General features: G+C 51.7%; 1 protein-coding gene across 1 annotated transcript in view; it reads left to right on the forward strand.

Moving 5' to 3' along the window:
- Window positions 1–25,302, forward strand: part of SMCHD1 (structural maintenance of chromosomes flexible hinge domain containing 1) — a 1,955,900-nt gene that overhangs the window by 813,558 nt on the left and 1,117,040 nt on the right. The window contains exon 27 of the mRNA XM_085605822.1: window positions 8,558–8,646. Within this exon, the coding sequence (XP_085461948.1) occupies window positions 8,558–8,646 (89 nt within the window). The remainder of the gene's footprint in view (window positions 1–8,557; window positions 8,647–25,302) is intronic.

Here is a 25,302-nt window from a genome sequence, read left to right on the forward strand (position 1 = left end):
AGGTCAACATGTTTCTTGCCTTTGCATATAATAAATGGCAATTCATCAGGACCGGGGAATTATTGCGGCTACCTACACCTCTTTGGTGGTGCCCAACGTCTATAAGAGATTAAGTGGTGGGCACGCATACAGCACCCTAAAAAAGTGTGGTACCGTAGCTAAAAAGCACACCTGCAGAGAAGGAAAATAACAACAAGTAAAAAACATGTAAAACAACATTTGCATTGCAACGACAGTTAATTCAGGACAATTGGTGGTGTCAAGACAACCGTGGCATGCAAAGCTATTGAGCAATGTATGGAGGACTTGTAAAGAACTAAAAGCAAATGCAGAGAGGAGGCACAATATCCAGTAAATGATACCAGAACCCATCAGATTACAAGAGATAAGGCATCCAACAAACTCACCCTCCTGGGCTGTGCTGCATACAAGGCCGGGGGGAGTAAACACTAAATTTTAGTGTCCTGTGATGAGGGAAACAAAGAGGATACCGAACAATAACAAATTGTTAAACAAATGCATCCATCATGGTTGAATGCAGTCCAGAGAGCGGATTTGAAAGCGCCTCTACTGTATAGCTTCTCGCAGGACGAGCGGTAAATAACTCTGTGTCGACCGCCACGACACAATGAAGGGATGACTATGGTAATGCGGCTCCAAATAAGCATGAGGCAAGCGATGAGAAATGACCAAATATGAATGTCGCCACCAGTACGGGAGCTACAAAGGTCACCCTCCCAAGCGCTGGGGGGAAGGACAAGGGAAAGGTAGTACAGCCGTTGCAGACCGCGCGGTCCACAAACGCATAGTGGGACCAGCGCGGTCCAATAATTAAAGACACTGCGTGAATATAAAAAAAAAAAGCGTTAACGGCAGTGAAAACGCTACCAGTATCGTGTTCCTGTACTCACGGTTCCGTGACTACGGAGACGCCGTCCACCTAGTAACTCGCCAGCCGCTGTAGACTGGTGTGAGTGGGTACGAGCCAATCCTGTATAACGCCACCCACCGGCGTGCTCACGCGAGAGGCGGGTGAAGCCGGAAGTGAGCGTGCTGACGTCAAAAATGCTAGAGCGCTAACAGTCCGAACGTCAGGAGCAGCGCGTCATGCTCGTTGTCATGGTAGTAAAAGAAACGCGAAGGCAAGCCAAAGTCAGTAATATAAAACGCGCGCCAGATCACAACAAATTGGCGATGTTCAGGGGGCACTCGGGGTTCGAAATCGACTCCGTCGGGGTCGAGGTGGAAATCAAGAGGCTGCAATGTCAAGATGAAACTAGGGAGTTCATAATAGAAGTAAACCACAGATGACACTCATAGTTAATAGCAGGTATGAAAATATTTTTTAGGAGTTACACTCAGTGGGTGCAGCAACTAGAGGAGTGTAAAAGGTGTGTAAAGAGCAGTTATGATGAATTCAAGTCAGCATACTCCAAGGAATTTCCTCATTAAGGCCTGTGGTATCGGCAGCCAATCTTAGGACCCACCGCTGTTCGAGTCTAAAGAGGCTTCTTTTTGACATTTGAGGATGTGCTTCAAGGACAATCCATTGAAAGGAGTTAGGGGCGTGGTGTTCAAGTTGATAGTGAGTAGTCATTTTGGTATTGGTTTTAGCGCATCGAAAGCTACTCTTGTGTTCTAACATGCGTGTCTTAACTGGGTGGGTCGTCATGCCTATATAGGGAAGACCACAGGGACATCCAACTGAGGAAAATAAGAAAAATTACCCACTTATTGACTCATTCGGCCCTCGTTCAGGCAGTGATTTCCCTTGTACTGTGGCATCTCGATTTCTCCAACTCCATCTATCTCGGTCTGCCTGCGTTCCTACTCAAGCGTCTACAAATAGTACAAAACCAGGCAGCGAGACTGATATTCAAACAAACTAAATGGCAATCTGCCAGCCCCCTGTTAGCCAAATTGCACTGGCTACCCATCGCCCAACGTGCAGCTTTCAAGACCGGATGTTTGATTTTCAAGGCCTTGCACTGTAGGAGCCCCAAATTCATCAGTCACTTGATTGTTAAACATGCCCCATGCCTTAATCTACACTCTGCCCATCTCAGACTTCTAACTATCCCAGTCATCAAGCTCAAACGCCAAGGAGGGTGCAGGTTCTCTTACCTAGCCCCGAGTTTTTGAAACTCTCTACCACTGGACATCAGGATGCAGGATAACTTGATGGGGTTTAGAAAGGCTCTCATGACCTGGCTGTATACGCAAACCTACGCTTAGCTCTCCCCGCTGCGACACATTAAACGATCAGCGCCATGAAACCTATCTGGTGACCGAGCGCTTTATAAGCTCCTGTTAACATAACATACTAAAAACTCTATCAAATAACTGCAACCCCCCACAGGTTAACTATTACCTAGGGATAGGAACTGCTTTACAGTCTATGCATAGCATGTGTATCTACAACATACATGCCTCGATGTTTCGTAGATTCATATGTGCCTCTCGCCTCCCCAAAAAACCCTGTGTAGGTTGCAATTGACATACTTTAAATCACATTACTCGCATGGACATCACATTACTGATTCTTGCTACAACTCGATTCTCACCCATCTGTGGAAAAACTATCTGGCAGTGGAGTCAATGACTATGCGCAGTATTACCAAGAGGAGGAGTTACGCAGCCTTATGATTCGAAGAAAACGTCTTGGATCAAAAACAATTTCTGATCGTCCTAGCCCCAAACTAGATGGCGGACTTATGCACAGCATGTGAATCTACAGCACTACATACAAAGAACAGATGCTTACAGGGTAAGTAACTTAATCTTTTGTACTGTGTAAAAGGTTGGTAGACCACTTGGTGAGTGCAGAGTTACAGGCTGCCACAGCAGCCCTGCTAACTTCCGACTGGGACTACTAAAATTGGTACTGTAATTTAACTATCAGCTTGTTGCATTAAGGCCGACTTGGTGCCCAAGTCTAAATTAATATACCTTGTTGTACTGTGCAACTCTTGTTGTGGTGCAACTTTTACAAAGTTGTCATTTTGTTGCCCAAAATCACCTGTTGAAGAACCGGGTTTTTAGAACCCAGCGGCGCCAGGGGCACGCCCAAAGTCTTCGGGTTCACCTGTATTAGAATACAGAGACACAGGATACTTCTTGGTGGCGTCAGAGATCGAGTTTATTGGCTGCAGCCAGTAACAGAAGTCCTAGAAGTCATCACGGTATGAGTTCTCAGGAGACTGCTCAAATTTACAAAGCAAGCCATCCCTTTTTATGCCAGAAACATCACATTCCAGACTAACACCCATTATTTTACAAATTGTCCAATCGCATGTAACCACACCAAAAGTATCGCATGACGGTAAAACCCACTTTTAAGTTGTCCGGCCCATGATCAATCATCGAACAATCCCAACATTCTTCTTTAGACAAGCCGGACAGACCCATAATAAAGAGACCACAACCCACATCGTAAATGGACCATAAAAGAAGAAACAGAAACAGATAGAAGTAGGATGGGGCATGTTTGTGTGCAATAAAACTTTACGAGATCCCGTGCTCTGACCCTTAATCAAGATCAGCTAGCGGGCGGGAACGGGTTTGGCAGGGTTGGCCTCAGGCAACAAGGTCAGTTCACTCGAGTCATGGAGGAGTCAGCACAAACTCGAGCTAAGGTCTCCATACAGTCATCGGCCTATGTGAGGGCAACCACAAAATGGCTACCATGCGCAAAATGGAACCCAGGGTTCGGAACGAAAACCCTAAATACGCAGTGAATCCATTGGTGTAATGTGACGAAAACACACGTACTAGCTGAACTCACTAGTTACGGTTCGCTGTTACCAAAATCGTAACGGAACCATGATATTTATTACGCAGATTCAGATTTCACGGAACCTCACTGTGCCCATTTGCGGTTGTACATGAGGTCTGTCCCTGAGACAGCCTTCTTCCCTCCTGGGGAGGTGTGCAAATGACTCCTAGGAATGGGCTCAATAGAAGCCTGTAGGGGGAAGAGATGTTACCTCTCCCAGACATAAAGCCACCTAGGTGTTGGCTAAAAAGGCGAGCTTCAATGGAGAAGCCGCCTTTGAAGGGCAAATGGGAAACACTTGGGAGAAGGGCTGCACTATTGTTTAGGCAGACAAGCCGACACCACGGACAGAGAGAAGGAATCTGATAGACTACTAGCCGCAGGTTCTTTCACGTAGAATTATCCCCAGGTGTGAGACTGGATCCGGAAACTTTTGCCACAGCATCCCTGCGCGCCGTGGGCGAGGCGACATCACGTGACTCCGCCCAGGCGTCGTCCGCGTACGTGACGTCAGCTAGGTCACGTAAGACCCGCCCCGGCGAACCTACATCAGTTTTTTCCTTTTCCGCGTGCAACGCGGATCCGTTCCTTGCTGCGGCCTGTTTCAGGCCCCCCTTTCTTCCATTCTTTTTTGGTGTGAGCAGTGTTCGAATGCCTTTGGGATTTAAAACTTGCACGTTTTGTGGGCGTCTTATGTTGGCGACGGACTCTCACCTCATTTGCATGTGGTGTTTGGGGGAGGATCACGGCACCTCGGATTGTGCGGAGTGCCAAAAGCCGAAGTCACGGCAGGAGCGCCGCATGAAACTTCTCTCGGCGCGTCTCTCCAGATCAACGTCCTCCCCTCGGTTTGCTTCGGCGGATGGCTTCAGGTCCGGCCATGGTTGTCGTCCTCGCCTTTCTCCGATGTCACGTGAGCGTCGCTCCCCGATGGGTAAGTGTCGCAGTTCGTCCCCGGGGGTTGGTTCTCGGCCTACCCGGGAGCGTGGACTCTCCGCGGGTGATGCGGCCCGTGTGTCGTCCTATCCACCGATTCCCGGTGTTGGGGCATCGAGAGTCCATATGGAGACTTACATGGCAGCTTTGCAGGCCTCGCTGACGTCTCCTCCTCCTTCCCCTCCTGGGGCGTCGACGGATTCCTCGCCTCGCATAGGGCCGATCGCGGCGCCGCCGGTGGCTCCGGCCCCGGCGCCGAATGGGTCGGATCCAGGCTTGGAGGATGTGGTGCTGTTGGGGTGCGGCTCCTCTGGGGCACCACCTTCAGGCCACGGCATCTCTGCCTCGCCGCAAACCCCTGTGGGGGTCCCTGTGGTGTCGCGGGAGGTCGCCGGGGCTTGGGTTGCATCCCGAGTCCCTTGGTAGGGTGGTCCTATCTAAGGTTGAGGTGACGCCGCTACGGCGCCGGCAGCAGCTGGACTGTGCGGAGCCATAGGGGTCAGTGGCCCCTCCTCGCCCCACTCCAGGTCAAGGGCAGACCCCTTGTCCTTCTCTGGGCCCCTCTCGTACCTCCTCACAGACGCCTGCCTCGTTGGAGGGCGAGTCGAAGGTTGTATCGTCCCTGGTGCCGCCACAGGGGTTGTCGGGGCGACCTTCGCCTCCTTCTGGGCCAAGGCCGGCAGAGGGCTTCGGGCCCATTCCTTTCCCCCACGCAGGTGGTTGCCTCGGCAGGGGTCGGGTCGGCGCCGCTCCGGGGTCAGTGAGGCTTCAGCTCTACTCTGGTCCCCGCTACGGTCTCCGGTGCGGGGTGACTTGGAGGTACCTTGCCCGTTGACGCCGGATGGCGCCAGTGTCCTGCCTCACGCGGCGGACTCCACGGCTCCGCAGAGGGGTCGTACGGAGGATTCGTCTTCGGACGCTCCTTCTTCTCTCTTGGCAGGCTGCATTTTGGTGTCATCCTCCCCGGAGACTGGTCGCCGCGTGGTGTCTTTTTCATCGACGTCGAAGGGCGGCTCCCTGCCCTTTCTGCGGCAGGGGTGTCTGTCAGAGGAGCGGCAGGTCCCTCATTCTTCGGCACCTCCTGACTTCCAGGTCTGGCCTTTGCCCGCCCGCTTGGCCTCGGGGATGACTGCCTTAGTTTGCAGCCATCGCCCACAGAGGAGTTGCTTTTTCCACCGCGGGGCCCTACGGATGCGGCCTTCACCCACGCGGTGTCCACGGCTGTAGGCATCCTACACATGGGCAACCCGGTGGCTCACTTTCCGGCGGACCATCTGTTGGAGGTCCTTCACCAGGGCTCTGGTGGGAGGAAAATGTTGCTTCCCTTTGAAGGTTCGCTTCTTTCTGCTTTGACAGGGGCTTGGAGGCGTCCTGCCTCGGGGGATCCGGTGCCTCCGCATATTCTACATCGGCACCTTCCAACGCCGCGTGACCCGGCGTTCCTGTCCGTTCACCCCTCAGCCGCCAGTCCCCTTCTGCGGACTGCTTTTCCCTCCCTACCGCCCCGGTTAGCTCCATCGTCCAGGGAGGCCCGCTAGCTGGACACTTGGGAACGTAACATTTTTGACTTTACCAGCACGGCCCTGCGGGCCCTTAACACCTTGTGTGTGCTGGCTAGGGCCTCCTCCTGTTTGTGGGACTCGGCTGAGTCTCTGGGGTCTGCAGCGTCCCAGGAGTCTGCTCCGGTGGATTTGCAGTACCATGCGTTGGATGGCTGGGAGCTTGCGGCGTTTATTCTCCGCTCCGCTCTAGACGTCTCTGAGGTGCTGGGCCGGGCCATGGCTTCCTCAGTCGCTCTCCATCGCCATGCTTGGCTTCGGGACGGCGTCTTCCCTGAAAATATTCGGGAGTGGCTCATTGATCTCCCATTTGATGGCAGTCTGTTTCATGCCCCGGCCGACTCCGCCATCCAGAGGCTCTTGACAGGGCTCCGTCCTCCTCCTCTGTCCCCTCCTCAGTGACTCCTGAGTTAGGGTTGCCTTTAGGTCTTCTTAGGCCAGCGGTTATGGTTGTGGAGTATGTTTTTCTGGCCGATTACGTCCTTCCTTGGGACTTTGGCATTGGTGGCTGCTGGACGGCCCCTTGTTGCTGTTGTTGTGTGAGAGTTCTGCAGGAGTTGTTGCGCAGACTTGGCCCTGGGATTAGGCCTTCTGCTTTGCTTGGGCTGCTGTCAAGCCTGTTGCGGGGATGTTTTTTTGCCCCGTGATTCTTTAGTTTCTTCCTCTGCTGCGGAAGTTCTTCCAAAGAGGGTTCCTCTATGTTGGGACTTCACGTGCCCTATGTGGGGCTATGGTAGCTGTCATATGGCTTATGCTCTGCTGGAGGGTTCTGGTCGCCTTCGGGTACCTGTTCTCCTTAGTGTTTCCGTAGGTTGCTTTGCTCCCTGAGGTCATGTGCGCGGCCACTCGTGGTGGTGGTCCGGGCCTCTCCTTCTCTCCCTGCTTCCGTTATGCGGTCTGGGATGTCCCTTATTAGGCGTTGCCTACTTGGTCTTCCTGAGGCCTCGAGCTGTTCTTCTTGCTTCTGGCCTTGACTGCCGGCATTGTTCTGGCTGACAGGCTGTTCTTCATCTGGAGTGGGCTCGCCTTCTTCTCCCTAGTTTCCTTGGGCTCACTAGGCTTCTTCTTCTTGTCTTGGCATTCGACGGAAGCTGTGCTGCCTTGTGGGGGAGTGCAGTGCTTCCACCTCTCAGCCCTTGCCTCCTCTGCTGTGGGTGTGCGAGCCACTTCAGCCTTCTTTCCCTCCTACGTCCCCTTGGGGTCGGTGGGGTTCTGCTTGTGAGGGTTCCCTTGGCCTGGCAGGGGCGAGGTTCTACCTAGTCCACAGATCTGGTCCCCTGTGGGGCCCTCTGCTCTGCATTGACTGGTGGGGTCCTTTCGCAGACCCTCCTTCCCCGGGGGTATTGCTAGGGTAGCTATTCCCTTACATGGAAGTCTTTGTTGTTGATGATCATAACGTCAACCAAAGCATTACAAAGTTGCTAGTCTTTTGCACATTGGACTCTTTCTGGTATTCTGTAAGGGCAAGGTGATGCTGGGGGAATTAGACTTGTAGTCTGTGTGTGAGAGGTCTTGCCAGCTGTGACGGATTTCTCCCAAGGCCCAACAGCCTGACCCACTTAGTTAACCTGAGATCTGTAAGGATTTCAAGGCTACACAGTGTGAATACATTTTGCTTGGAGCTGCCAAAACATTTAATTGACCAGCTTCACTATACACCAAAGTGTTGGTCAGGACTCTTCATCGTATCGAGAAAACATATCATGTTTCAAGGTCTTCGTGCTCTCCACTTTTTTTTGCCAGTCAGGACATTTGTTGAAGTTGCTTAATGAATACATCTGTTAATGGTATATTCACAGTATATCCTAAAAATAGAACCTTTGGTATGAGATCAGCTGCGATTTCATGATTATTTGAACACAATTTCAAATAAGTATTAAAAGATGGGAGGTGTTTCTTAATCCAATCTCCAATATAATGGAACTTCTGTCACTTAAAGTTGTCACTGATGTTTGTCACAAATTATTTGGGAAGCTGAGAAAATTGCGTTTAGAAAAACTATTTTCAGTAGTGAAGATCATTTGCTGTATGCGCCATGGTGTGCTGATGTGCACTATTTAAAGTTTCAACATAATTCATACCATCATTGATGAGGAATCCATGCATTCTTCAGGCAGGTAAAAGAGAGGCCCCAGGAAGGATGTTTACATTATTTTTATGTTACTAATTATTACCTTCTCTTATAGTATTTTATTGTAGTTGACAGCTTATGTGCTGTACCTGTTTTCAGCCTCTCGCAGATCAGGTTAATTCACAGTATTTCAAAACTAATTTTCTTCTATTTTAGACCTCTTCCTGATGAACCAAAACATCTTAAGTGTCAACTAAAAGGTTTGAATGTAGTTAAAATGGGTCAAGATCTTCAAGGTGAAATTGGTAAGTGATCTCACTTTTGCAGAGAAAGTGAGCAGATATTTAATGTGTTTAATGATGATTTGGGTATTTCTGGTGTCTATGTCCACACTGATCTAGTCTTTGAGGAGGCGAAATTCATTATTTATGTACGTTGTTATTCCAGAATGTTTTATCTAACTACTGTTTTCTGCCTCTTTGAAGATTCCGAATGCCAGCCTGCGACTCATTACTTTTATTACCACAGCTTTGATGCCCGAAACCGGTCCTAGGATGCTTGTTTCCTGTCCAGGGAGGACCTGGCCTGGCAGTTCGGGCTGGACTGTTCCCATTGGGCGCAGGGTCAAGACTGATTTGCATATGGCTGGGTCCAAACTGGAATGGCATGGTGAGCAAAAAAACGATGCATTTAGGCCCAGATCTCTGTACTGGGGTGAGGTCAAGACTGATTTGCATATGGCTGGGACCAAACTGGAATGGCATGGTGAGCAAAAAAACGATGGATTTAGGCCCAGATCTCTGTACTGGGGTGAATGTATGACATTGTTCTGCATTCTGTCCATCACTTGTTGTTTTTGCCAGGTGACCCCAGCCATAATTTGTAGTGCACTGATGCGACTGTCATATAAACCTACCTCAGACTGCACATAACAGGAGTCAGTGCCAACCCCTTCCCACATTTCCTCTTATGTGCATCATAGTGATGCAGAGTACTTTGAAACAACATTTGGGAACGTAATTATTCTCCCAGCTCCCTTTTTAGGTCTTTGGCCATAAATGTGTTGCTCCCCAGGTGAGGCAGGATCTTATAGTTTCCTGACCCTTTTTTAGAGTTTGGCGATAGGGTACTCCATCACAAACATGGCAGATGTCCATTTGCCATACTTCCGGTTTTCCTGCTCTATTTAGAGTTGAAAGCCTACATTGACTCTGCCGACAAAAAAGTTTGTCTGACATCCCTTCAGATATCGGGCTGTTGTTTCAAGGACATGGGACCGTCTGCCATATTTAAGGCAAAGTTTCCAACAAACCATTTTCTGGTTAGGGTGCAGCAGGGAATGACTGGCTGTCCCAAACAGGAGATTAAAGAAATGGCCCTTGTACACTGGAATTAGAATGCCACTGACTTCAGCTCTTCCCCTTTTTTTTGACCTGGAATGTTCGTCTGCTTCCCGCACCAATGAAATTGCTTCCTTTACAACAGGTCTGCGTAATGTGGCTGAGGCTTTGTAGATGCTCTTGCTTGTTAACAAGAATACATCTAACACATCTTTAAGAAATCCTCCACCCTTCATCCTCTTCCTCTGAGCTATTACTTCCCTTTAGCAGACCACTCATGAATCCCATTTTTTTTGCATGGCACTTACTGGCTTCCCCTTCTATGGTGAACTGCTGGGGTACCTGAAGCCATCGCCTAACCAAGTTTGATCCTAAGTTCTTGTCTGCTCTCCCTTCACTTGAGAGCCTTGTGGTACACATTTTCTGTTCTATGATTCATAATTCCATCTCAATCTTAATTCTATCTCATTTCTCTAAATTCCAGCAGAGAGGGAGCTTAAACGAATAGAAGCGATGGGTAAGAAAGACCTTTCTCTTAAAGTCGGCATCTTTATTCCTGCAATGCCACATGTATGATAACCATGCCCTTTGAGATATGTCTCAACTGGTTGTTCCCAATCTTTGTAGGCCAATTACTTAAACACAATACTGAGGTGGTGCATGACAGTCAAGAAGCTGCCAAACAAATTAGCTATTCTTGCCTTGACATCGGTTTTCAGTGGCTCCTCGTTGCAATATGTCGGCATACCTCAATGTGCTCTCATGGATTTTGTTGGAACATTCAGGCAAGCCTCATGGATATGCCCTTCAACAGTTCTTGCCTCTTTGGTAAAATGGCTAGTGAGAGCTTCAAGCAAAGCTGCACTTGCATGCTAGGTTTGGCTTTCATGGCTTACTAATTCCTCCAACAGTACACAGAGTTTAGGGACTATTTACAGGGACAGCCTTACTGGCATCACCAGCCCTCTCAGCCTATGTAATAGCTAAACAGCTTTTTTGTAGCTACAGTGGTCGTGGTGGTTCCAGAGAAAGGTCAAGGACATCCTCCTTGGCACCTTCAGGCAAACCGATTTTGATCACTTTCCAGGGAGCACATTCGTCTTGCGGGGACATGATCCCAGTGTTTTAAGAGAGATATTGTCTTCTGGCCCTGACAGTCCTGCAACGTATGGGGTTGCTTGCCTCTTATACCCTTCTTTTTCCCCATACTTGCAGGCACAGGTGCTCTCTTCTGTAGTGTATCCATATTAAGTGGGCTCAGCACTGGGGAATCTTGACGAACATTCAGATCTCAGTATCTGAGGTAGTGTCTGGTTCTAGAACAACTGACTTTCGACAGGCTTCCTTCTCCTCCTCAAACAGTGGCTATGATGGAGACAGTGATGCCTCCCTCAGTTGCAGCCCCGATACAGAGGCTTGTTGCCAATTGTAAATCTGCTTGAACTTTGGGCAATTGACTTGGCCCTTAAGGCATTCTTGCCCTCTGTTACCAGTTAATAGGTTACAGTGCTCATGGGCTACACAACTGCAGTGTGGTACGCCAGCAAGCAGGAAAGCTGGCTCGTCTCTTCAGTGCTTTGAGGCTTTCGTGTTGGGCCCAGGCTGACAATTTTTGGCTGACTTTCTTTTCTCTGGCAATCTCCCTGAATGTGCAGTATGATCTGAATTTTCATCACTAAGCAGACCAAAGCGTTCCATCTACATCTGGATGTGTTCAATCCATCTTCACCTTATGAGGCACTACTCTGGCAGACCTCTTCGCCATTCTTTAGAACTCTCTCTGCGCTGTCCTGTGCCCTCCTATTTCTGCTGCAAGGGCTGTGGGAGAAGTGTCCTGCCTCAAGTCTGACTTCCAGCTACACTATGCAGTCCCACTCATTCGCCTGATAACTTGTTTTCTGAGCAATCTGTAGGACCAGGCCCATATGATCTTGATCGGGTCCAGCAGGCCAAGGGAAGTATTGTTTTTGGATCTGCTATACCTCTTTCTGTACACTCCTCTTCTGCTCAGTGTGAACCGCCTCTCTCAGCAGGACTGCATATGCTTAGTCCGAACCTCCAGAGGCTCAAGCTTATTGCCTGGATATTTTTGTATTTGTCCTTGGATATGGTTGACAATATCTTGGTTGCACAGTACACACCTGTAGTAAGCTGGCTTTTTATGTAGTGCACCAAAAAGAGGGACACTATGTAGAAAGCCCAGATGACCCTTATTGGTTTACAGGCCGATATTAATAAACCCAAATGCTCTCTTTGTGGTAGTGAGGGCGAATAGTTTAGGCTTATCAAAGGATAGTGTTAAGCATTTGTTGCACACACATAGTCAGTAAATGAGAGAGAGAGTCTCTCTCTCTCTCTCTCTCTCTCTCTCTCTCTCTCTCTCTCTCTCTCTCTCTCTCTCTCTCTCTCTCTCTCTCTCTCTCTCTCTCTCTCTCTCTCTCTCTCTCTCTCTCTCTCTCTCTCTCTCTCTCTCTCTCTCTCTCTCTCTCTCTTTCTCTTTCTCTTTCTCTTTCTCTATCTTTCTCTCTCCCCCCCCTCCCTTCCCTTCCCCTCCCCTCCCCCCTGGTGCTTGCAACTTGCTTCTGTATCTCAGGTATTGGGGCGGGGGTGCTGGCATCTCAAAACTTGGTATTGAGACAGATCTAACCTCCTGGAGCTACAAAGACACCTTTTTGGAGTGCTGCTTCCTTGGTGACCTCGGGGTTGATCGAACTCTGTACCGGGCAGTTGCAGTCTGTGCCTGCTGGTGCAGGTAAGAGGCTCCTCCACTCCAAAGGAGATGTTGCTGGGTCGATGAAGTGCTGGTCAGACCTCCAAGGGTTTGGAGAGGTTGTTCCGCTTCTGGACGAGTCTGTGTCACTCATTGTCTGGAGAGCAGCATCTTTTGCTCCAAGTTAGGTGCTGACTCAGTCCTCACGTCTTTGTCTCTTCTTCTTTCAGGCAGACGAGTCTGAGTTCCGGGTGTAAGGGGGCCTCCTAAACACTACATGTGGGGGCGCTACGGGGAGGGACGGATAGTTGCCAATGGGCTACTTATCTCTGGGGTCAATACACCCCCTATATGACCACTTTCTGTGGAGAGTGGGCATAACTCTGTCCCAGAGGTACTAATTGCCCCAATAAAAAGATGAAAAAACCCTTCATTCCTGGAGCACATCAGGTAGCCCACCTTAGGGATGTGACTTGCCTGGGGTGCAATACGCCTACTGCATAGCTAATTTCCCACCTGTATTGGTGCCAAATGAGCCTCCGGGTAGAGGGTGGCATCTCCCAAGTCTGAGGGAAGCCGGAGTTGCATATCAAAGGCAGCAGGGGCTTTGAGCCCCTGGCCTTGATATGCTAAATCACTACCCATCCTGCTGGAGGTGTTAACACCTTCCTCCGGAGCAGGCATTGTTTCTGACCTCAAAGTGTGGGCTCTCACCTGCAGGGGGTTCTGAAATGTGTCTGTCGTGGCAGGCTGGACAATACTAGTCAGCATGTACACTAAATGCTGGTAGGAATTTCAGGAGGCACCCCTAATGTGCCTCTGGGTACATGTCACAATAAATCCAGTACTGGCAACAGTACAGATTTATTAAGACAAGGTCTTCAATACCAAACACCGTAGGTTTCAGTAAAGCCCTCATGTAGCTGGGGAACTCTTAAAGACCAGTGCCCAGTACACATACCTAAGATGGTTTCCCTGTTCATTTGTACTACCAAGTAATTGAACTAGATAGCACAGGGGAATATCTATTCATGCAGATATGTCCTCACATGTAATATAATGCACCCTGCCCTAGGGCTGTAAGGCCTGCTGTAGGGGTGACTTACATATATTATATGGAGTGACTTTGGCATGGCACATAGTGAGTGTGCCATGTGTTCACACATGGTTTGCACCATGTCACGCAATCTGAGAGAGCAGGCAGAGAGCCAGCAGCAGGTTGAGCGGAGGACTGATCCGGGCGAGATCGGAAAATCAGCGGCTGGAGGTACAGGGGGTCGGAATAGAGCCAGCTGACAAGCCGGGTCGAGTCGGGTGGAGCAAGTTCCGTGCAATCTCCGGCTCCCTTGCTGCCTCGGTACTGCGGTTCCGGTGGCCCGGCCGGCTCTTTCACCTGCTCGCTCCCCCGTGGTCTGAGGGGAGGCCGAAAGCGGTAAGAGTGGCATCCCTGAGACACCGAGACACTGAGACTCCAGATCGCGGCAGATTGCGCGGAGATCACGCAGAGTTCCTCAGCGGCACCAGGCAGTGGCGCCAGGCATTTCCGCCTCGCACCAGGCGTTGAGCTTTGGGTGTTCTCCAGCGTTCTCCATCTTGGGGTGATTGCCAGCCGGGCTTGGCTAGTTTTGCCGCCTCGCTCTGTGATGTCAACCCTGGGGACGGCGTGGGGCGGCAAAGGAAAGGAAAAGCAGCTAAAGAGCAAACCAGTAAAGGTGGCAGGACAGACCTTTGGCTCACGGCTCCTGTTTGTGGCAGCTCCGCCGCCTTGCCTCGGTCCCAGTAGGCGGGGATCACCGGAACAGCACACAGTAGCCGGGTTCGTACAGATGAGAGGAGCCCTTACAGCAAGTACGGTGGTATGAGGAAAAGCAGAGAGGCAGGAAGTAAGGGGGTAAGGAGTGACAGCGAGCGCTGCCACAATTAGCAGGTGGCGGCAGAGCGCGTGCCCGGCGGACCCGTAGAAGCAGCCTAACTAGGTTGGGCATAGCTTGCGGGGCCCGACTGTGAGCCCTGCTCGCTTCCCCCTTCCCTTCCCTCCCCACCCTTCGTCTCCCTCTCCCTGTGACTGTTTCCCCCCCTTCTCCCAAGTGTCTTTTGAAATTCAGCAGGCTCCCTGATTACGACGACCCCGATGAAGGAGGCTGGGAAAGGATGGGGGGGGGTCCTAGAAGATTCAACAGGGAGGCCGATGGAAGGGGGGAAGTAAGCACGAAGAGGAGGAGTGGAAGGGTGTGAAGGCACCGGGAGACTTACTGCTTATTATCCCCTTCTACCATCACCACTATAAGACCACCACAAGGCCTTGTGATACCAACAGAACAGGCCACTGTAGCCACCTGCCCCCAGGAGGTCAGGGCGCCAGTAAGACTAAGCATTTAAGGCCACCTCAAGTCTACCAAACTTAAAACCAAGGAGACCTCGGTTGACCTAAAGAGACTTAAGGAGTACAACAGTAATGAGATCAGGGAAAGCGAGACGGTCACTTACATCTATACTCAGCAAGAGGAAAAGGAAGAGCAAAGCCCTCAATGAAATCTCCAGCAACGAGAAGCAGACTATGGAGGAGAATACATCTCACTGTAGTCTGGTGGCTCTGACGACAATCAGACGCAGAACTGCGTTAAGTCCAGGGGCGGCTTACAGGCCAAGATCTATTCGAAGTTTTCATTTCTGAAGGACGCAGGGGCAGTGCTATCTCTCAATAATGAAAGCTTGAGTAACCTCCCTTCCCCTCTCTGCCCAGAGACAGTACCTTACTCTAACCAACAGCATACAGTAAAAAGAGAAGACGAAGAGGGCGAGTGTGAGGGTGAGGGCAAGAAAGGAGAATGGGCTGCCCCATACCTGGAGGCCCCCCAAGACGAAGGGCCAATTTTAAATACACTAAAGGCAGCCTCACTCAACAAAGACCTTTTGACTCCCACAAAATCCATTGTGAGAGGAACACTGGTTGGTTTAATCCAGGCTGCGTCAAGAGCTCCTGATGCGCCACCTGAATCAAGAACAGGCCAACCACCTGAACCCTTGGTCACTGCAGCGACAGGAAGAGAAGATTCAAGCTCCAAGCATTTGCAAATTCTCAAGGCGGGGCAAACAACTATTGCTATGGACAATTCTTCTTTAATTTCGATTACGGAGGTTATCAATGCTGCACAAGAGACTTCAGTACAGAGCGCTACGACACGAGATGAACAATTATCAATTGCCGAAGAGCCCCCTTCCACGCTAGGGGTACAGGGAAACTCAGAACAAACGTCCTCCATATTGGAGTCTGATTTGGTTGCCCTGTGGTTTTCAAGTAGCCCCGGAGGAAAGGGGGAAGGACGAGGTGAGCCAAAAAGAGGAAGTCAGCGCTACGGGCCAGATGCTAAAAGTAACACTACAATTGCATCTTCAGGCATTGTGTCTAACCGGTCTCCTGAAAATAAAACAGGAAACATCTTGACCCAAGATTGGGAGGAACCAGAAGTGCCACACTCTGAGCCCGATAGTAGTGGGCTGGATACGTGGCCAGAACAAGAGCTGCATGATTCATCAAACACTTCTTGTATTAGGCATCCAGAGGCCCAAAATGGGCACCCAATCCAGCCGAAGGAACGGCCTAGATACCGGTAGGCTGTGGTCGTCCCTAATGGATACTATGCAGTTGTCCATTAAGGCAATGTAATTTCACTCGGACAAAATGGATATACAATTAACTGTTCTTAATTCAGTTGATAATCACGTCGCTAATATTGACCATAGACTCACAAACATGGTTGAAATGATAAACAGGGTACAGGAGGGAACACAATTAATGCAAGCACACTGTACCTGCTACACCATAGTGGACAAACTGTCCACACTCCCTGCAGCAATGGGGAATTTGGTGAGCGACATCAGGAACCTAACGAACACTGCCAGGACAAACCCCCAAGAAACCTTCAAAACAGACAATATGGAGGTAATCACCAGTGGAGAAATAGCCCCCATGGACAAGGGCATTTCCTCCTTAAAGGCTCACACCAAGGAGGATGGATCTACTATCTGCCCAAGTCCATGCCGGCGTAATACATCAATTGCTGCTGAGGGCCAGCCAATAGAGTTATCCTGGGCGGAAAGGTTAAGCCTGGATGGTAACAAAGTAAAAGAAGCAAGCATCAACTCAGAACAAAGTGATCGCATTCAGCAGCCAGAAGGGGAACCATTGATAACACAAGCCCCTAACATCCAAGGCGTGGAGAACGGGCAAGGCAAGGAGAAGCAGTCTCAAAACCGCAAGAAAAAGAGAAAAGGGAGAAATAGGAAGAAGAACATAACAGACAACTTTCCTCTAAACAGACCAGATTCTGGGACAACTAGCTCGGTCGATATTGCTACTTCTGATCCCTCTTCTCTAAAGATAGAAAACAAAGTGGGCCATTCAACCATGAAGACTTCCCAGGAGGCGCCCCCCCCCCCCGAGCTATCTATGGAGACGCCGGAACTAGAGGAGGAAGCTCCCGTAGTAGAACGACCCAAGCAAAATCGTTTCACGGGATGCAAAAGCACATCGACCAACAGAAACAGTAACCTGGCCTGCATAACTAACAGAACACTGGCACATTTGTATGCCGGACACAAGCCGACCTCCGAGTCATCACAAGAGACGCCAGAACCAGAGGCGGAAGTTCCCGAAGTAGAACAGCCCAAGCAAAACTGCTCCACGGGAAGAAAAAGTACGCCGATCGACCGTAACAGCAACCTGGTCGGCATAATTAGCAACACACCGGGCATACTCGTTTGTCGGACAAAAGCATGCCCCTGGGGGCACAGCCAGTGGCATCGATTTCCCCCCCCCCCCCCCCCACAACTATTAGGTCAGATAAACCAGACCAAGAATTTTCCCATCAATACCATGAACCAGAAGAGCTGCGCAATCTTATTCATCCCTGAATTCAAATTGAGAGGCCAGGGGGATACCCGTAATAGAGGGAACATCCTGCGTCTGATTGAATCAATCAGGAGCCTGGCAGACATCAACTCAGCGGATCTTGAAGGAATTGAGTTCAAAACCAATGAAGAGCTTTCAAGAAGAGAGATGACCAAGGCAACTTGGGCCTCAGAGGAAATAGCAAGGAGGATCCTCGCGGAGGGTGCCTAATTAAAAGCCTGGGAAATCAAAATACTATTACACCAACAACCGGGCTATCCTGAACCTCTCATACCCAACATGCCGGTTCATTCCGACTATCCTCATCCCAGGAGAGTCCAATCAGTCCTTAAGGGGGTGTGTAGCACAGGCGTGCATCCATCGGGAGGGAAAAGCCAGGACGAAGAACCCCCACAGGACAACTGGACCTGGCTAGTAAGAACAATAAACCCACAAGGAGAGGGCACTTGACTTAGCTCCACCAAAGCCCCCGAGGGCGGCTCGCAACTTTGAATATGCTCGTGGAATGTAAATGGCCTGGGAAACAAGGTATCGGACACTGAATTTATCTCCTATATCCAAGGCTTCGAATTAATCCTAATGCAGGAGATGTGGTTGGAAGAACCTCACCACTTATTTGGCTATAAAACCCATCACCTCCGAGCAACCAAAGGAGCCAAATTTGGCCACCTGAAGGATGGCCTATCTATTTACTCGTCAATTAGCACCATAGGGGGGACAAGAGAAATTGACTCTATTCTAACCCCAACAAACAGGCTCAAAATTCTTGCATTGGATATAGAGGAGGGCAACGCTAAACAACAAATTATAGTGCTAAACGTTTATATTCACCCACAAGACAAAGCCAGAGGAGTTAAAATGGTGGGCATGGAAATAACAAAGTTACTCTCGGAAGAGTCAACAACTAGCCTTGTGCTGGCTGGAGATTTTAACATGCATCTACTAGGACCACAATTGAGGGACAACGAGCTCGAGGAACAATTTATGGCAGGGAAGATTCCCATCCAGGTACAGGGAAAAAAGATAAATCTGACAGCCCAGTCTAGGAACTTTATACAGGATATGGAGCACCTGAGCCTTGTGGTACTAAACGGTCGCTTTCCGGGAGATCAACCGCCTGCGGCAACTTATCATAAAGCTATGGCAAGCTCTACAATAGATTACACGCTGGTTACTCTGCAACTGTTTTGCAGGATTTCTAGTTTCAGGATTGGTACAAAAGAGCACAGCGACCCTCAGCCCCAGGAAATGTCGATGTATACAAAGGAGAGCCCCTGATCTTCCCAGTGGGGGATCCAGCAACTATTTACACCGTGAATTTCAGAAGGCTTAACTGCAAAACCAGCCAACCAGACAAACTGCAAACCATAGCTAAATCAATCTGGGAAAAACAAGCAGAGGCACATAGTAATTCAAAAGCACGCTGGGAAACATTGATCAGACAACTAGGGGAACAGTACGCCAAAAGGTCAGGAGGCCCCGTACAAAAAACCCTTGCGCTGTTAATAGCAACAAAGAAAAAAATGATCTGGCAAGCAAAAGGGGGGGCAGAAGATACTTTGTGGGCTAAGCTCTTGTATGACGCAAAGACAAATCAAAGCGCAAAATTCTGGAGAACTATAAACAACTTAGGGAATGCCAACGTGCAGGGTATCCACTCCCACCTAACAGAGGAAATTTGGGCAGGCCACCTTCTGGAACACTTCAACTCAAAAGGGGAAAGCCCCACTTCAGCACCACCGGGGTCAGGTCAGCCCGATAAGCTGAGCCCCCATGGAATCACCAGCAGGAGGTCAACAGGAGATCTGCATTTCACGACTTTGCAGATTGAAAACCGAGTAGCAAAAGGTAGACCAGAGGGCGCACCTGGCCCCAACAGCACCCCCCCAATATTCTTTAAAACTGACCCGTACTATTGGGCGGCCGCATTACTACCAGTGTTTAATACCATAGGAGAAGGGGCCGGTATTCCAGACTCCTGGAAAGGCTCCATAATATCCCCAATTTACAAGAAGGGAGCTAAGAAGAAAGCAACCAGTTACAGACTTGTAGCCCTAATTGATGTCGAGGTGAAATACTACGCCGTTCTCCTCCTGGATGAATTAACAGCATAGGCCAATGAAAAAGCCCTCATCCCCATCAATCAGACAGGCTTCTCCAAAGGCACAGGGACCATCACAAATTTACTTGCCCTGACGCTATTGATGGATGGCGTCAAAGCAGCTAACCTCCCCCTCTGTTTTTTGCTTCATTGACTATTCTGCTGCTTTTGATTGTATAAACCGGCACAAATTGTGGGCTAAACTAGCGAAGATGGGAATTCCACCAGCGCTATTAAAGCAGATAATACTCCTACATACCAACACCTGGGTTCAAGTAAAACTAGGAACGAGTGAATATCTATCTGAAAGAAACACGTTAGTTAAATTCCTCACCTTAGAATATCCCCAGGCGTCAGACTGGATCCGGAAGATTTTTCGTCAGCAATACCCCTTGCGCGTCGCTAGGCGTCGTCTGCGGCTCCGCGTCCGTCGTCGGCGTCGTGCGCCGGAATGACGTCGTCGGAGTACTTAGACGCCGCCCTCGCGCGCTGACGTCAGTTCTTCTTTTTTCCGCGCCAGTAAGCGCAGATCCGGGAGAGCTACCCCTTTTAGTCTTTTTTGACTACGTTTTTTGATCCTTTTTGATCTTGTCTCGACTCCGGTGCCGGTAGGATGCCTGGTTTCAAAGCCTGTGCTGACTGCAACCGCTTGATGTCGGTTACGGATCATCACCGCCGGTGCCTTTACTGTTTGGGCCTCGACCACGACGCGGAGTTGTGTTCGGACTGCAAGGCCCTGACCTCGAAGGCTAGACGGGAGCGGTCCCGTAAGCCCTTCGAGCTTCGCCACTCGGCTCCGCGCCCCTCTCGATCCCAGTCCAGGAGGAGGTCCAAGGATCGGTCGCGGAGCCGCAGCCGACGTCATCATCGCTCGTCTGGCTCCAAGTCTTCGGGTAAGTCGAAGCACTCCAAGAAGTCCAAGAGGCGACACCGCTCTTCGGACTCCCCTCGCCGGTCGCACGACTCGGCCGAGGGTCAGGGTGGTTCCACCCCCGCGGCTCCAGCGGAGCCGCAGGCGCCGCACAAGTCCCCATACCCGCCGGTCCCTGGGACTGACGCGACGCCGGCGGAAGTCAGTGCCTTCCTCTCGGCCATAAGAAACCTGGCTCCGCCGTCGACGCCCGCTGGCGCGCCTTCGGGCCCCGCGGACCCGACTGGCCAACCTTGCATGCCGGCGGCTCCGGCCCCGGCGCCGTCGCCGGCTCCGGCCTCGACGCCGCAGGTTCCCGAGGGACTCGTCCCCGAGTCTCCACCGACGCCGGTCGACCTCGTCACGCCTCCTCTGCCGGCGTCGACACCGGTTCCACCTCCAACGCCGGCTCCGCTCGGCGTCGAGCCCCAGTTCAGCCCCGCTCCGGACCCGGCGCCGCCACGGCGTCGATGGACGCCGCGTACGGCGCCGTTGGAGACACATTATGTCTATCGTCCGGCTCCGATCCTTCCTCCTGTTTACCAGGAATCGGATGACGGGGGTGAATGGGAGGGGTCCGAGGATCCTATGGCCGTTCAGGCTCAGCTGTCACAGGACTGGGCAGATGAACTGGGGCAGGCCAGTGGTCTGGATACCTCACCAGACACTGGATTCATCTCTCCTCCGACTGTGGCTTCGGAGGAGGGTGCTGCTTTCTCTGTGGTGCTGCGCAAGGCGGCCGCAGCCCTTGGGCTCGAGCTGCCTGCCGTGGCTGTGAGGACTAACGTCCTCACTGAGGTGCTTCAGTCTGCAGCAAGCTCCACTGAGCCTCTGCTGCAGTTCAATGAGGCCCTCATTGACGTTCTGCAGGGCACCTGGTCCAAGCCCTCCACAGTTCCTCCTGTGGACAGGAACGTCGCCAGGCGCCACCGCCCTGCTCCGGGCGACCCCAGTTTTCTGTCCCAACACCCCACCCCCGAGAGCCTGGTTATCCAGGCTTCTACCTCCCAATCCTCCTTCCCGACCGCTCCGCCGGACCGGGATTCCAAGAGACTGGAACAGTTTGGCAAATAGCTGTTCTCCTCCCTTAGTTTGGGTCTGCGGTCCTTGAACACCGCCTGTCTTTTGGACCGTTATTCCCACTCTCTGTGGGATACGGTGGAGGACGTGCTGCCCCTGTGCCCGGAGGAGGCCCAGACACGACTTACCCAGGCTCTGGCCGATGGGAGGGATGCAGCACGACATGCAATCAGATGTGGGCTTGACACTACGGACTCGCTGGGTAGGGCGATTTCTACCACGGTGGCGCTTAGACGTCACGCCTGGCTGCGGTCCACGTCCTTTTCGGGGGATGTCCAGAGCACTCTCATGGACATGCCCTTTGATGGCACTCGCCTTTTTGGTGAGAAAGCGGACAGTGCACTGAATCGCTTTAAGGACTCCCGGGCCACGGCCAAGTCCTTGGGCCTCTCGGCCCCGCGGTCGCAAACTTCCGCCTTTCGCCCCTTTCGTGGCCAAGGAAGGGGTGCCTCCTCACGTCCGCCTAGCCACCAGCCGCAGAACCAACCTGCGCGCGGTCGCGGACGTGGTTTCCGCCGAGGCGGTTCTGAAGGACGATGCGGTCAGCCCACATCCACCCCGGCAGCATCCGCCTCAAAGCCTTCCTAGTCCGAGCTTTCAGGCCCATTCCACGCCAGTGGGCGGCAGAGTTCGCCATCACCTGCTCCACTGGCGGTCCATCACATCGGACAGGTGGGTGCTGCAAATCGTCCGAAGGGGCTACTCCCTCCCCTTCGAGACGACCCCTCCAGCCATGCCACCGCAGCACCACCGTATCTCGGGGGATCATTTGAATCTTCTCCACGAGGAAGTTTCGGCCCTCTTGGCCAAGGGGGCCGTCGAGCGCGTTCCGAGCCCTGAAGTAGGTCGTGGTTGTTATTCCCACTACTTTCTGGTTCCCAAGAAAGGCAAAGGGGGCCTACGCCCTATCTTGGACCTCCGGAACGTCAATACCTTCCCCCGGAAGGAACGGTTCAAAATGTTGACTTTGGCTCAGGTTCTAGCTGCCCTAGACCCTGGAGACTGGATGGTAGCATTGGACTTGCAGGACGCATATTTCCACATCCCCGTCCTGCCGGCCCACCGGCGTTACCTGCGGTTCACGGTGGGTCAGGAGCACTTTCAGTTTACCGTGATCCCCTTCGGCCTCACCAGTGCCCCTCGGGTGTTCACGAAAGTGATGGCGGTGGTCGCAGCTCATCTGCGCAGATCAGGGGTTCCAGTCTTCCCCTATCTCGACGACTGGTTGTTGAAGGCGGGCTCGCCCCAGGCAGTCGTCTCCCACCTCCAGACTACAGCGGATCTCCTGCATTTGCTGGGGTTTTCCATCAACGTGCCGAAGTCACACCTGAGTCCCTCTCAGAAGCTCCTCTTCATCGGAGCGGTTCTCGATTCGGCGCAGTTCCGGGTCTATCCGCCGGAACAGCGGGTCCGGGATATTCAGGCCCTGATTCCCATCTTTCGGCCTCTATCCTGGGTTTCGGTCAGGCTAGTGTTGCGGCTTCTGGGGCTGATGGCCTCCTGCATCCTACTAGTGCATCACGCCAGGCGGCGCATGCGGGCTCTGCAGTGGGACCTGAAGTTTCAGTGGGCCCAGCATCACGGCAACCTATCCGACCATGTCTTGATCTCGGAGGGCACTGCACAGCAGTTGCAGTGGTGGCTCACGGACCGCGATTGGGTCACGGGCAAGAGCCTCTCCCTTCCCCAACCGGAGCATGTCGTAGTGACGGATGCGTCCCTCCTAGGATGGGGTGGCCATATGGGAGAGGCGGAGATCAGAGGCCTCTGGTCTCTGGCGGAGTCTCGCCTCCACATCAACCTGTTGGAGTTGAGAGCGATCCGACTTGCACTGAAAGCCTTCCTTCCCTCTGTCAGGGGAAGTGTTGTGCAGGTGTTCACGGACAACACCACCGCCATGTGGTATTGCAACAAACAGGGCGGGGTGGGGTCGTGGACCCTTTGTCAGGAGGCTCTGCGCCTCTGGACGTGGCTAGAACACCAGGGCGTCACCCTAGTGGTTTAACATCTGGCGGGCTCTCTGAACGCCAGAGCAGACGAACTCAGCCGCCGGTGCATGATGGATCACGAATGGCGTCTGAACTCCGAAGTGGCGCAAGGTCTCTTTCAGCAGTGGGGAGAGCCTTGGTTAGATCTATTCGCCACCGAAGAGAACGCGCAATGTCAGCAGTTCTGCGCGTTGGAATTTCCAAGGCGGCACTCGCTCGGCGACGCTTTTCGTCACGAGTGGAGTTGCGGTCTGTTGTACGCTTTTCCGCCTATACCACTTCTGCCCAGAGTGCTGAAGAAGATCAGGCACGACCGGGCCCAAGTCATCTTGGTGGCTCCGGATTGGGCACGAAGGTACTGGTATCCCGAGCTACTCAGTATGTTGACCGATCCTCCGATACGTCTGCCCCTTCGGGAGGATCTTCTGTCGCAGCAGCAGGGGACGGTCCTCCACCCGAACCTGTCCAGCCTCTACCTCCATGCGTGGAGATTGAGCGGCGGCAGTTGATGCCATTTGACTTGCCTCCTGAAGTCTGTGATGTCATTCTGGCAGCCAGGCGTCCCTCCACAAAGACGGTATACGCCTGCCGGTGGAACAAATTTGTGGCATGGTGCACAGCAAAGGCTGTGGATCCCCTTTCCGCCCCTCTTTCTGAGGTTCTCCTCTTTCTTCTTTCTTCTTTCTTTGGCCCGGCAGGGCTCTGCCCTGGGCACCTTGAAAGGTTATCTTGCTGCCATCTCTGCCTTCTTGCGGCTTCCTGATCAGCCTTCTCTTTTCAAGTCCCCTGTAGTTACACGCTTTCTAAAAGGCATTACTCACACGTTCCCTCCTGTCCCTTTTGTAATGCCTCAGTGGGACTTGAATCTTGTTCTCACATTTCTAATGTGTGCTCCCTTTGAGCCTCTTCATAATTGTCCTCTTCGTCTGCTGACGCTTAAGACTGCTTTTCTGGTAGCCATCACCTCGGCTAGACGGGTGAGTGAGCTCCAGGCTTTATCATCAAAGCCTCCTTTTCTCTCTGTTCATCCGGACAAGGTTGTCCTTCGGCCTCGTCCCTCCTTTCTTCCGAAAGTGGTGACTCCATTTCATCTTGGGCAGTCTGTCACCTTGCCCACCTTCTTTCCGCCTCCGCATCCTTTCAAGGAGGAAGAGAGGCTCCACCGTCTGGACCCAAAACGTGCGCTCTCCTTTTATCTGGACCGCACAAAGCAGTTCCGGGTGGACGACCAACTTTTCGTTGGATACGTGGGTGCTAAGAAGGGGAAAGCTGTGCACAAACGGACCATCTCTCGGTGGGTCGTTTTGTGCATCAAAATTTGTTATTCCTTGGCAAAAAAGGACCCTCCTGTTGGGCTGCGCGCCCATTCTACTCGGTCCACAGCGGCTACTACTGCTTTGGGACGGGGTGTCCCTTTGCAGGACATCTGTCAGGCGGCGACGTGGGCTTCGCTACACACATTTGCCAGGCATTATTGCCTTGACAGCCAACTCCGGAGGGATGGCTTCTTTGGCCGTTCTGTCCTCCAGGACTTTCTGGTGTGATCTTGGTTCGCAGACCCACCACCGGGGGATATTATTGCTTGGGTATCTATTCTAAGGTGAGGAATCTAACTAACGTGTTTCTTTCAGATGAACAAGTTATTTACCTTCGGTAACGATGTATCTGTAAGAAACATTAGTTAGTTAGATTCCTCACCGACCCACCCATCCTCCCCGTTCTGCGAACTGACATCTAGGGTTAAGGTTATCCTTTTCAGGCCCCTAGATTTTATTTTTGGCACCAGTGTCGGTCTTTGCATGGCTCTGCGTTCCTGGCGCGGAAAGCTATGTACAAGAACTGACGTCAGCGCGCGAGGGCGGCGTCTAAGTACTCCGACGACGTCATTCCGGCGCACGAAGCCGACGACGGACGCGGAGC

The sequence above is a fragment of the Triturus cristatus genome, chromosome 5_1 (genome assembly GCF_964204655.1).
Source record: "Triturus cristatus chromosome 5_1, aTriCri1.1, whole genome shotgun sequence".
NCBI classification, from domain to species: domain Eukaryota; kingdom Metazoa; phylum Chordata; class Amphibia; order Caudata; family Salamandridae; genus Triturus; species Triturus cristatus.